At 47.9% G+C, this 14,047-nt stretch overlaps 1 protein-coding gene across 3 annotated transcripts in view; it reads left to right on the top strand.

The window, feature by feature from the left end:
* Positions 1-13,389, top strand: part of caskin2b (CASK interacting protein 2b) — a 55,176-nt gene extending 41,787 nt beyond the window's left edge. For all 3 annotated transcript variants that reach the window (XM_085455191.1, XM_085455190.1, XM_085455189.1), the window contains 8 exons: positions 390-456; positions 5,597-5,694; positions 5,927-6,037; positions 7,191-7,292; positions 7,383-7,521; positions 7,602-9,269; positions 10,319-10,601; positions 10,816-13,389. In XM_085455191.1, the coding sequence (XP_085311317.1) occupies positions 390-456; positions 5,597-5,694; positions 5,927-6,037; positions 7,191-7,292; positions 7,383-7,521; positions 7,602-9,269; positions 10,319-10,601; positions 10,816-10,912 (2,565 nt within the window). In that variant the 3' untranslated portion in view covers positions 10,913-13,389. The remainder of the gene's footprint in view (positions 1-389; positions 457-5,596; positions 5,695-5,926; positions 6,038-7,190; positions 7,293-7,382; positions 7,522-7,601; positions 9,270-10,318; positions 10,602-10,815) is intronic.
* The last annotated feature ends 658 nt before the right edge of the window (positions 13,390-14,047 follow it).

Genomic DNA, 14,047 nt, shown 5'->3' with positions numbered 1-14,047 from the left:
CTTTTCAGAAAGCTGAGCAAAAGATGTAAAGGTATTGTCAAAAAACAGATCATTGAAACATGTAATGCCCCTGTCATGCCAATCTCGAAATATAGGATCAGATAATGATGGCTGAAAAAAGGGTTAGAGAAAACTGGACTCATAAGGGAGAAGCCTGTTAATCCAAAATGCTTATCACATTAATGATTTGAATACCTGAGAGTCAGACTCAGTAAAAGCTCCTAAACTGACCTAAAGATTTGCTGAAATCTCTCATGTGTCACGATTTGCACAGATTTGCCTTTGCATTTATAGTTTTTCTTCTAAATTATTTTATTTTGTGTGTTGATGTGAAGCTCTGTGCTGCTCGCTGACTGCGCCGCTGCTGTTTTACATGTTTTTATGTGCAGGCGGCGCCCTCTGCTGTTGATCCAGGGCAGTCTGCAGACTTTGGCAGGCCGGCCGATCATCCTGCAGGTACCTATTCAGTTCAATTCAATTCATTATATTACAATAATACACACAGAGAAAAACCCCAAAATCATATGACCCCCTATGAGCAGAAAAACCCCCTTATAAGAGGAAGTAACCTGAGGCTCAGGGAGGGGCGGGGCCATCTGCTGCGACTGTCTGTGTGTTGAACAGTGTTGGGGACTAACAGAATACATGTACTGGTGTTACATATTTAAAATACAAAATATGAGTATTCCCTTACAGTTACCGTTTAAATAGGTGGTAATCAGAATACAGTTACTTTGTTGAAATAAATAGAATACTCGGCGGTCATTTCCTGTTTCATATGTTAGGCTATCCCCTCTCTATGCTTTCTCCAATTTTGGTGATTAAATGCAGTGGAGGGTAGGTGTAGGTCAGTTGGATGAGCATGCAAGCATATGGTGCATAGCTGAGAGCGGCCGGCCCGTGTTCAAGTACGACCCGCGGCACTTTACTCAATTTCCTTCTGGGATTAATACACTGATTCTCATTGCTGAAAACCCAAACAAAACACTCAATAAGAGGCTCTAATGTAAGCGTCCTGTTAATAGTGTCAGTTACGCAATGGACCCGGAGCCAGCACAACAGAGCCAGCAGTGCACGGGCAGGAATTCTTACTTGGAATTTCCAACACCACTCCTTAAGAAGAATTGGATTCAGTATCTTCGATGTTCTATTGCTGTGTGATTTTTATTACTATTAATGAAGGCTACTCTCCACCGAGCTAACATTATTAGCTGGCGTTAGCTGAGGTTAGATCATAGACTGTTAGACTGTTTGTAAATACTCAAGATTTCCTGAGAACACAGCGCAATCTTTCCACAATTGGAACGGCAGTGTACTTGATGACATCACAGCTCCATCCCCTCTTAATTTAACTGTGATTAATATTTGCAATGGAAATTACACATGACATAAAACTTACTAATGATGTAGTAGATTTCTTTAAGAAAAAAAAGGTAATTTCAAAAAGTATTTTAAGCACTTTGGCAAGATTTGCTTTTATGTATCATCTGTTTCATAATGTCTAATAAGCTTCATACAGTTAAGCACAATCACTACATGACAGAAACACAAGCTTAATCTCTCTTAATAAACATAGTACACATGTATGCCTGAATGAAAACAAACAGCTGAGATGTTAGAACACTTTCAGCCTTCAGGATCTCCACGTATTAACATGCTGTTTTTAGACTTGATGGATAGCATTAACAACCTGCTAGCTGCAAATAATCATGTGCAGTTCCACATGATTATTAACAGACAAAAAGAAAACATATTACTGATACAGAAATATTTTTCTATACGAGATCGCTGCAAAAAGTGCAGCCTTACCTAATGCCCACCTTACTGTTACTCATTTTATATTAAGATTAAAAAATCTAGTTGATATTGGTATGGTGAGCAACCTTCAGCAATAGTAATAAATCACACAGCAATAGTACATCCATCCATCCATCCCTTTTCTTCCGCTTATCCGGGGCCGGGTTGCGGGGCAGCAGCCCAAGCAGAGAAGCCCAGATCTCCCTCTCCCCAGCCACCTCCTCCAGCTTATCCGGGGGTGGTGTTCCCAGGCCAGCCGAGAGATATAATCTCTCCAGCGTGTCCTGGGTCTGCCCCGGGCCCTCCTCCCAGTGGGACATGCCCGGAAAACCTCGCCCAGGAGCCGCCCAGGAGGCATCCTTGTCAGATGCCTGAACCACCTCAGCTGGCTCCTTACAATGTGGAGGAGCAGTGGCTCTACTCTGAGCCCCTTCCGAATGGCCGAACTTCTCACCCTATCTCTAAGGGAGAGGCCAGCCACCCTTCGGAGGAAGCTCATTTCCGCCGCTTGTATCCGCGATCTCGTTCTTTCAGTCACTACCCACAGCTCGTGGCCATAGGTGAGGGTAGGTCGACCGGTAAATTGAGAGCTTCGCTTTTACACTCAGCTCCCTCTTCACCACAACAGACCAGTACAGCGTCCGCATCACTGCAGCCGCACCAATCCGTCTGTCGATCTCCCGCTCCCTTCTCCCATCACTCGTGATCAAGACCCCGAGATACTTAAACTCCTCCACTTGGGGCAGGAACTCATCCCTGACCCGGAATGGGCACTCCACCCTTTTCCGGCTGAGGACCATGGCCTCAGATTTGGAGGTGCTGATTGTCATTCCCACCTCTTCACACTCAGCTGCGAACCATTCCAAGGCAAACTGGAGGCCATCACTCGATGAAGCCAACAGGACCACATCATCTGCAAAAAGCAGAGATGAGATCCTGAGACCACCCAAGTGAAAGCCTTCCGCCACTTGGCTACGCCTAGAAATTCTGTCCATAAAAACTACGAACAGAATCGGTGACAAAGGGCAGCCCTGGCGGAGCCCATCACCCACTAGGAACAAGTCCAACTTATTGCCGGCTATGGGGACCAAGCTCTTGCAATGGTTGTATAAGGACTGAATGGCCAAACACCCCATACTCCCGGAGCACTCCCCATAGAACCCCCCTGAGGGACACGGTCGAATGCCTTCTCCAAGTCCACAAAACACATGTAGACTGGTTGTGCAAACTCCCATGCGCCGAGAGGATAAAGAGCTGGTCCAGTGTTCCACAACCAGGGCGAAAACCGCATTGTTCCTCCTGTATCAGAGGTTCGACTAGCGGACAAACTCTCCTTTCCAGCACCCTGGCATAGACTTTCCCAGGGAGGCTGAGGAGTGTGATTCCCCTGTAGTTGGAACACACCCTCCGGTCCCCTTTCTTAAAGATGGGGACCACCGCTCTGGTCTGCCAGTCCACAGGTACTGCCCCTGATCTCCACGCAACATTGCAGAGACCTGTCAACCAAGACAGCCCTACAACATCCAGAGCCTTCAGGAACTCGGGGCGGACCTTGTCCTCCCCAGGGGCTCTGCCACCAAGGAGTTGTAACTGCCTCAGTGACCTCGCCCCCAGAGATTGGTGGGTCATCCCCTTCGTCCCCAGACTCTGCTTCCACCACGGAAGACGTGCCAGTGGGATTAAGGAGATCCTCGAAGTATTCCTTCCACCGCCTGACAATTTTCTCAGTCGAAGTCAGCAGCACTCCACACGCACTATACACAATACAGGTAGAGCACCACTTTCCCCTCCTGAGTCGCCGGACAGTTTGCCAGAATCTCTTCGAGTCAGTCCCAAAGTCTTTTTTTCCATAGCCTCTCCAAACTCCTCCCACACCCGAGTTTTTGCTTCTGCCACCCCCCGCTGCATTCTGCTTGGCCTGTCAGTACCTATCAGCTGCCTCCGGAGTCCCACAGGCTAACCAAGCCCGATAGGACTCCTTCTTCAGCTTGGTGGCTCCCCTCACCTCTGGTGTCCACCATTTGGTTCGGGGATTACCACCATGACAGGCACCAACTACCTTGCGCCCGCAGCTAAGTGCAGCGGCTTCAGCAATGGAGGTGCTGAACATGGTCCATTCGGACTCAATGTCCCCAGTCTCCCTCGGAATGCTGTTGAAGCTCTGCCGGAGGTGTGAGTTGAAGATCTCGCGGACCGGGGCCTCTGCTAGACGTTCCCAGCACACCCTTACTGTACGTTTGGGCACGCCAGGTCTGTCCAGTGTCCTCCCTCGCCACCTGATCCAACTCACCACCAGGTGTTGATCAGTTGACAGCTCAGCCCCTCTCTTTACCCGAGTGTGCAAAACATAAGGCCTCAGGTCTGGTGATAGGATTACAAAATGGATCATCTACCTGTGGACTAGAGTTTCTTGGTGCAACGTGCACTTATGGACACTCTTATGTTCGAACATGGTGTTCGTTATGGCCAAACTGGTTTGCACAGAAGTCCAGTAACAAAACACTGCTCGGGTTCAGATCCGGGAGGCCATTCCTCCCAATCACACTCTTCCAGGTCTCACTGTCGTTGCCCACGTGAGCACTGAAGTCTCCCAGTAGGACAACAGAGTCCCCAGGGGGAGCTACCTCCAGTGCCCCAACCAGGGACTCCAAAAAGGCTGGGTACTCTGAACTGCCACTCGGCGCATGAGCACAGATGACAGTCAGACCCGTTCCCTGACCCGAAGGAGAAGGGAACAAACCCTCTCGTCCACTGGGAGAAACCCCAACATACCAGCAGCAAGCCGAGGGGATAACAAGATACCCACCCCAGCCCGACGCCTCTCACCAGGGCCAACTCCAGACCGAGACAGAGTCCAGGCCCTACAGGAGACTGGTTCCAGAGCCCAGGCCATGCGTTGAGGTGAGCCCGACTGTATCTAGCTGGTACCTCTCAACCTCACGCACTAACTCGGGCTCTTTCCCCACCAGAGAGATGACATTCCATGTCCCAGTTGCCAGTCTTTGTAGCTGGGAATCGGTCCGCCAGGACCTCCGCTTCTGGTTGCCACCCGACTCACATTGCACCCGACCCCTACGGTGAGTCGTGCGGTGGTGGGCCTGCAGAAAGATGGGCCCATCTCCCTTTTTCGGGCTGTGCCCGGCCGGGCCCCATGGACTAAGGCCTGGCCATCAGACGCTCGCCCTCGGGTACCCTCCCTGGGCTTGGCTCCAGGGTGGGGCCCCAGTAACCCTATCCCGGGCAGGGTGAACTGTTCCCTCTGTGGTATTTTCATAGGGGTCTCCTAAATCACTCTTTGTCTGGTCCCTCACCCAGGACCAGTTTGCCATGGAAGACCCTACCAAGGGGCTAGCCACCAGACAACATAGCCCCTGGGATCCCTGGGACACACAAACCCCTCCACCGCGATAAGGTAGCGATTCGCAGAGGGGCATAGTACTTTCATATAGTTGTAAAAAGCATGATAATATATTAAGTAATCCAAATTATTCAGAATATGTTACTCTCATTGAGTAATGTAACCGAATATGTTACAAAATACATTTTGGGCCATGTAATCTGTAATCTGTAGTGGAATACATTTTAAAAGTAATCTTCCCAACACTGGTCTTAAATCACATCTGAAATTACGATAAAAGTCGTAATGCACCATCTGTGAAGCAGAGATATGTTCTGCAGCAGCATACATTGGTCCTTCCGTTCCATTTCCTGCCTTATTTTACCTCCTGTCACTTTGAGGTGCTGCAGTAAATAATATCTAAGGTGTGTTTGATCTGCGTTGATCATCTCCTTCGTGTAGGCGGGACTCCTCGGAGGCAGACAGTGACGGTGCAGAGACCTGCAGAGCAGAGCTTCTCCCAGCAGTTTGTTCGTCCTCAGCAGCTGCTGGATGGGAAGGTAAAAAGCAGCACTTTAAAACCAACTTCATGCTGTTAGTTTTTGTTTTGCATCACAATAATTTGCACATCAGCGTGGGAAAGTTCCAGAAAGCAGGTTTAACAAACTGAGAGTTTACATAAACCTGATTCCTCTGAGCTGGCCTCTGGTTCTATTTAAAAGCTGTAACTAAAAGAAGTAAGATCTTACTTGCGTGTATCACCTGATGAATTAATGTCTGTGTGTGTTTTAGGATGCAGAAGCCATCTATCAGTGGCTAAGTGAGTTCCAGCTCGAGCAGTACACCGGAAACTTCCTGAACGCTGGATATGATGTACCGACCATCAGCAGGATGACCCCTGAGGTGACCCTTCACTCCTTTATTAAAAAAGAACTGCACAACTTCTGTTGAAGTCATCCGCCCTCAGTATCAACATAGGATGACCCAAATTTAGACCCACTGCATCAGAACCAACCCAAAGGAAAACAAACTGCATCTCCATCTAAGAGGACCCCTGACATAAACAGGTCCCAGCACACTTGGACCTGATTCACAATGACCTGAACACACCCTGCAGGTTTTAGATCCTTGTACTCTTCTCCCATGACTTCTGCGTTTTCTTTTTACACTCATTGTGGCATTGTGATTTCACTTAAATGACAACCTCCGGAGCTGATAAAATGAGGCTAGCGCTGAACCACCAAAAGCTGCAGTTTCTCCAACACCCAGGAGGGGCAGCAGTGAGTCAGTCCCCATAAACTCCCATGTTAAAACTTTACAGCTGAAACAAACGTGTTTACAGCCTGATACACAAACTGTTTGATTTATGTAGATGACTTCCTCCTTCATAAAATATAATAAAATTCTAGAATTCTATTAGATGTCATGAAAAAATAATTTTCCAGATCCACGCCGCTTGTTGCCCAAAGGTTTCTGTTTCCGAAAAAAAGCTCACAAGCTTCAAAAACCAACAGGTGACATCACAGTGGTGACAGAACTTTTTATAAATGTTAGAAAGAAAAATTAGAAGCGAAATGTTTGTAAATGTGTAAATTCATCCATCCATCCATTCGCTTCCGCTTATCCTTTTCAGGGTCGCGGGGGGCGCTGGAGCCTATCCCAGCTGTCATAGGGCGAGAGGCAGGGTACACCCTGGACAGGTCGCCAGTCTGTCGCAGGGCCAACATACAGGGACAGACAACCATTCACACTCACATTCACTCGCACATTCAATTCACTATTTATTCCGGTTTAAAATGATCTAAAGATCAGTGAAAGTTAAAGAGTATTTCATAATTCGAAAATATTCTTGACACAATGTAAAAACTTACAAATTACAGAACCTTTTTTTCATAGACAGATTCTTCTTTGTGATTAACTGAATAATCCAGTGAAGTATTGACCCGTGTCACGCTGACTGTAAACCACTGATATAAACTCAGTCTCAGATGCAGTCTCAGGACTATGCGGCTCTGCGTGTGGCGTGTGGTGACTCACTGATGTTTAATGTGTGCAGGATCTCACGGCCATCGGAGTGACCAAACCAGGACACCGCAAGAAAATCTCCATTGAGATCAACAACCTGAACATCCCCGAGTGGCTGCCAGAGTACATCCCAGTAAGACTGTCCGCTGTTTCGTGCACACACTGCTGCATAATAAGATCAATACTTTTCACCTGATCCAACTCACGTGGCCTTTTCTCACAGTCTGATCTCTGCGAGTGGCTCAGTGCCATCGGCCTCCCACAGTACCACAAAAAACTCTCAGAAAATGGCTATGACTCCATCAGCATCGTCAAAGACCTCACCTGGGAGGATCTGCAGGAGATCGGCATCACCAAGCTGGGTGAGGACTCGTTGGATCTTTGAGTTTGTGGACTGTGTTTCTGTCTGTGTTTTGAGTCTGATAATTCAATTTGCTTCCAGGCCACCAGAAGAAGCTGATGTTGGCAGTTAAGAAGCTGTGTGACATCCAGAGAGCGATCCTTCAGGCTGAATCAGGCCAAGGCACGCTGCGACGCAAAGGTCCCGGAGCCCTTCACCTGGTCGCCATTGAGGCCGATGCTGGCAGCGAATGCTCTTCACCTCACACCCCGAAGATGCTGACCTTCCAGGACAGCGAGCTGAGCGCCGAGCTTCAGACAGCAATGTCAAGCCACTACGGAGACTGCGAGGAAGGTTTGGCCATCAAGAATGCGGTGGGGATGTCCCAGAGCCAGGAGAGCATTGACACCCGGTCCAGAGGTTCTGGACGCTCACAGGAGCCTCCTACAGCCTCCATCACCCCCCAGAACTGGTCCCAGGAGAGCCTGGAGGGCAGCCCCGCCAAGGAGAGGAATCTTCCTGAGGGATGGGACCAGAGGCCCCTACAGCAGCAGCCTCTGCCAAAACAGGTTCCTCTGGGTACGGCCACTGTGTTCAAGTACCCGGCCATCCCCGCAAAGCCCAAACTGCCTGGATCCCAAGGCTCCTCCCCTCATGGCTCCCCAACCCTGAAGGGGTTCAGTTACCTGCACTCTCAGTGCGGTTCCACAGACCTGAACTCGTCTCCCAGGCACCAGAACCACGCTATGACCCTGACACCACCCAACAAGCGCACCCAGAGCATCACCCGCTACGCTCTGTCAGACGGAGAGCCCGATGAGGACGATGAGGAGCTGATGCGTGCTGGAAACGTGCCATCTTACGCCACTTTAACGCGCAAGCCCGGCCGCCACCAGCTGGCTCGACTGCAGCCAAGTCCCGACAAAAATGGCAGCGTGGGACGCAGTCAGTCGTTTGCTGTCCGTGCCCGGAAAAAAGGTCCCCCTCCTCCTCCCCCAAAGAGACTGAGCTCAGTGAGCAGCAACACCAGTGGCGAGCTGAGCGACAGCAGCACGACTTCGTCCACTGGCGGCGTAGTGACTGACAGTCCGGGGAGCGTGCGCAGCATCGCAGCGTCCCTGGAAAGCGGCGCAGAGGAGAAGAGCAGCTCCACACCAGATATTGTGCGGCACGAGGCTCCATCTCCCTCCCTCAGCTCCGAGGTTGCAGGAGTAAGGAGGAGGGTGAAGAGCCAGTGTGTTTCCACCGAGAACAACGGCAGCACCAAGCAGGACCGAGGGGTCAAATCGGACTCCGAGGAAGAAGAGTCAAACGGTCATGGACTGGAACGCTCCTCGTCACCTCAAAACAGCTCCAGCGAGTGCATCCCCTTCGCCGAAGAGGGCAACCTGACCATCAAACAGAGGCCCAAAGCTCCAGGTCCGCCCAGGGCTGAGGCCGTGCTGGAGCCTCCTGATAAGCCAGCGGCCAAAAATCTGGAGGTGCTGGAGTTTAATCTGAAAGAGTCGGACACGGTGAAGCGCCGACACAAACCCAAAGACAAGGAGCAGGGAGGAGGGTCCCCCAGCAGAGAGGGAGCAGGGGCCACCGAGCCCGAGTCTGACAGCAGCAGGCCTCCATCCCTGAACCCGGAGGTCAGTCTGAGAATCAGTGAGACCAGCGTGGAGAGGCCAGCCAGTCCAGCAACCAGTTCCCCCATTAAACCTCCTCTCTCCCCTAAACCTGCTGTCGCCCCCAAACCTGTCCGGCACAGTCTGCTGGCTTCACAGGGTAAGAGACTTACACCTCACTGATACGCTGTGACATTATAAAACCCACAGATTCTGCTTCTTAAGGAAATGTGGGCTCAGTAACTGACTGAATTCTGATTTGACTGTAGATGAAACATGCGAGTCCTACTTTCTTTGACTTGTGATCTGTTACTACGCCCTCTGGTTTCACTTGGATGAAAGAGAAACTGGAACTTTGGCTCTGGGCTTGGAGTAGGGGCATGTCGTAGTTACTTTGAGTCTTTTACTTGTAGACAGAGCTTGAGACTGGGACTTTTGGGCTTTGGACTTTTTGAGTTGAACTTAGACGCTTTCCTGGGTCTTGGTTCTTTTTCTTTTGGGTGCTCCCTTTAGTGGTCTCCACAGTGGACCATCTGCCTCTATCCCAGCATCCTCTTCTGTCATGCTAACCCTCTGCACGTCTTCGTCTTTTTTTCCTACCTGGCAGCTCCATCTTCATCATCTTTTCACCAAATATCCACTCTCTCGCCTCTGCACATGCAGATCAGCTAAGCCTTGCCTCTCTAACTTGGTACTATTACAAATTTGCAGATTTGCTAGATAGAAGTATCTCAGTCGTGTTTGTCAGTGATGGTGGAACTTGAGATGGAAAGGAAGATTAGAATGGATGCATGATTCAATTCAATTACATTTTATTTATACAGCAACAAATCACAACAACAGTCGCCTCACGGCTCTTTATATTGTACAGTAGACGCTACAATAATACATACAGAGAAAACCCAACAATCATATGACCCCCTATGAGCAGCACTTTGGCGACAGTGGGAAGGAAAAACTCCCTTTTAACAGGAAGAAACTCGACAGGCTCAGGGAGGGGCGGGGCCATCTGCTGTGATTGGTTGGGGTGAGAGAAGGAAGACAGGATAAAGACATGCTGTGGAAGAGACACAGAGGTTAATAACAGATAAGAAATGCTCAGTGCATCATGGATGGATGAAAGGATGTAACTTGACTTGTAGGTTGACACGTCTCAACCTTCACTTGGCACTTGTTGGTGTTTTACTGTATGGATATCTTCTTCTGCAGGACTGTCGTCTCCTACTGTGACCGTCAGTGTGGTTCAAAGTCTGGCCTTCGCCTCTCCATCCTCACCCGCCCGCGGGCCTCCAGCTCCATCCGCTCAGGCCCCCCAGAGCCCGTCTCTGGCAGCTGGGAGGTCTCACATATATGCATTGGGTCCAGGTCTTCCCCCTGAGCCGTCCGTGGGGGTGGAGGTGGCTCAGCAGAGACTGGATCAGACCAGCACGTCTCTGGCAGCAGCTCTAAAAGACGTCGAGAGAAAACTGAACGTGGAGAACAGCTCCGACAGGTAAGATCACCCACCTGAGGGTCAGGTCAAAATCACAGTCGACTCATTTTCCCCAGCATGGCTGCCCTTCCCACAGCAACTGAAGCATTTTGTTTGGACCTTACTTTGGTAGTTATCTGGTGTCACAGCAGCTTTCAGACTGTATGGAAGCTTTCTTCTCTTCTGTGTTTGCATCGTAAGTAATGTACATTTGTGTCTCATTCTTTAACACCAGTGGACCGAACCAAGTGAGGTCTGCAGGAACCATTTTGGACGACATCGGCAACATGTTCGATGACCTGGCCGACCAGCTGGACGCCATGTTGGACTGACATAAACAGGAAGCCCAACGTAAACCTCAGGAAGTGACATATGGATTAAGAAGGCCTGCCCAGTGGGAGGAGCTACTGCCTCCGCCTGAACACCAGCACTTAGTCAAACGGAGTCGTCTACATTTCTCAGCTGTGTCTGGTCTCTGGTTGCAGGTCGGCGCGGCTCTTTAGTGTCTCAGCAGAAACCCTGAGCTGAATATTATATCACTGTTAAACACCAATACTGTAACATGAGTTTTTATGCTTCGGACATCAAAGGGCACAAAAGTCTCGCCATCGCCCGCTGGCCAGCTTCCCGCAGTTTCCCGCAGCTTCCTGATAAAAGACCTACTACAGACCATAATACTGGTTACCAGTCAGGATGATGAACTATGACTGCATGTATGAAATAATGGTTGGTACCATTTTTGCTGTTTGGATACTGAATAAATGTTGGAAACTCATCGAGGAGTAAAAACAGTACTTTAACTCTTACGTGATGGAGACTTCGGCAGGCAGAGACGAGGTGAGCTCAGAAACCAACGCTTTCATTCAGTGGCCTTCCATTAACCCGAGGATCGCACTACCAGAGCAAACATTTCCAAATCAGGCACTTGAATCATCAGAGGGCCCAAACTAAGCAATGGCACACCCACCGACTGTATGCGGGAAAAGAGACTATTGACTGTGTTGCTGCAGGGAAGCTGATGCCTTTTCCTTTTTTGAACCAGCATCAGTGGCACTGCGTTATAAAACACGTCCTCGGTTTTTGTGGCAGCTTCTGTCAGAAAGCGCCGGCACCATCTCTGGAACTTTTTGCCTCTTTTAGCTCCTAGTTTTGGTTTCTGGGACATTTCGAGTTTCCAGTAACACTACAGAAAACTCTGAAAAACACTAAATTACTTGCTCAACATCAACACCAAACATGGAGCTGAAAGAGGATGTGGACAACACGTATCGTCAACATGTGCCGCCTATGAGGTTGCCGATCAGTAAGTGTAAACTTTTAAAATGTATTTTCAAGTGACCGTTTAAATATGACTTTATATGCAAGCAGACTGAAGTTTCTGCTCTTTTCCTTCGACTGTGCTGAAGACCTGTCACTGTTGTAACCTGAGTTTCTGTAGTTATCGTACTTTGTTTTCTTGCTGCTGAAACAAAACCTGGATGGTCTTCGACTGTTTTTACTGTGGAACCATGTCAAATCTAACCTTTGTAATATTTAAAGAAATCTATTTTATACAGATATTAACCCTGTGTAATAAGTTGTGGCGCAGTGTCTGCGATGGTTAAAAACCTTTTCTACTCTGTGTTTATGAAAACCTGTAAAAGTGCTCGACTGTGTTGTTTGTTCAAAGGGAAGAAAAGCATATTAAGCTCATTTCACGTGTGGACAGCTGACCACAGCATGAGACACTTATATATACACATGTTATTTTTTATATTCATTTTAGCCAAATTAGTATTTAAATTAGAGTTATTGAAATATGTATATTGTACACCAGTAGAGGTATATACAGGAGTGCATATCCAACCAAAGGTCTGTACAGATTTTCATAAACATTTCCTTTAAAAGAAAATGAGTGAAATTTGCAGCTGTTACCCTCGTTATTGTAAGATGCTTCTGAAATGTTATTTTCATGTCCAGCCTGCAGGGTATGGATACTGCATGCCATGCTTGCTCTGTTGCATTTGTGCGCTGTCTGTTGTTGTCCTGTCGTTGTGTGGTCTGTGTGAATGAGATGCTCTGCTTTGGATTTGTGATTCTCAGGAAAATCCCCGTATGCATGGCTGCTCCATGCCTCCTGTTCCCAATGTGCCAGACTAAGATTTCCATCTCAGCTGGCCAAACAGACGGCAGCAGTACCACTTCTGTTTTGTTCATTGGTCAATCTTAAAAGGTTAGCGCCTGTGATATAAAAGTTTTGCTGAAACGTGTTTGAAATCAAAGTAACGTTCCCACTGTGGCTGGTTTACTGGCAAATACTCCATTCGGGGCCAGTAACAAAACAGGTTTTAAGGTGGTGTTTGAAGTTTAGCATAGCTATTTATGAAGCACTAGTACTAACATCCTCAGCAGGTGTTACACACACATATAAAGCTGGATATCATCAGCACAGAAGGTCATGCAGCTGTATTTTCAGATATTTGACTGTACAGGGCAAATAAAGAGGACCCAGTAGGCTTCCCTGAGGAGTCCCCACATTAACCATAGTGCATCTGTTATGACATGTCACCTTTTAACATTGTAGCAATAATTTTTAAGTCTTTCATACAACCTGCTATTGTCCATCAATGTTTTATTTCACAGCTTAAAACATGTTAGAATCACTGAAACACGATCTTCCAAAGTAATCTCCAGAAACAGTGAATATGTAATGTAAGTGTAGTGTGTTGTTGAGCTGGATGATGTGTGTGTGTGCGCTGCTGCTTTTGTTTGGTTGTTCTTTTGTCCTCTGAGCTGTTTGTGTAACCATTAAATATACATACTGTCCTGATTTGGGGTTTCTTTACTCGTACTTGTGACACTGACACACAGCTTCACCACAGATGGGCCGATTACTTTTTCACGCAACAAGTAAAGTAAGGGATTACTATTGCAAAAAATAAATTAGATTACTGTTACTTTCCCGTAAGCACGCTGCGTTACTGAACCGTGCTTTTGTTTGTGTGTCTCATGATAATGACGTACGAGCGTGTGGCGTCCGTGGCAGCAACAGATGTGCAGATCAACATCAGATAATATGGAGTGATGGAGAGAGTACGACCGTGCAGCGTTTAAAGCGTGGAAGTAATCACATTACTTTGAGTTTGATTGCGTAAAAAGTGACAAAAACATTAGCGTCCGCTGTTCACTCTGTGGGAAGAAAACTTTCTACAGCGAAAAATTAAACTTCAACTCTGAGCGAGCAGCGAGCACGACTGTGATATTCACAGAGAAACCCCGGATGAATGACCATGGGGGGGGGGGGCTTCATTAAAACAGAAAAATGTAGTTAAAAGTCTTAAATTTTTGAGCTACTTTTACCAAAGCCGTGAATGATGAGGTGTTTGTTTTTACACACATTCATCCCAAAATTGAAGCTCTGGCCTGATTAAATGTGAATATGTGAATCACTTCATTGTTGACAAATAAAGAAAAACATTCTGGGGCCA

Source organism: Copadichromis virginalis, linkage group LG4 (assembly GCF_057382275.1).
Source record: "Copadichromis virginalis isolate Kocher_CV1m ecotype Utaka linkage group LG4, C_Virginalis_male_GT1.1, whole genome shotgun sequence".
NCBI lineage: Eukaryota > Metazoa > Chordata > Actinopteri > Cichliformes > Cichlidae > Copadichromis > Copadichromis virginalis.
The sequence above is the reverse complement of the archived record's forward strand: the minus strand, read 5'-3'. Positions and strand labels throughout refer to the sequence as shown.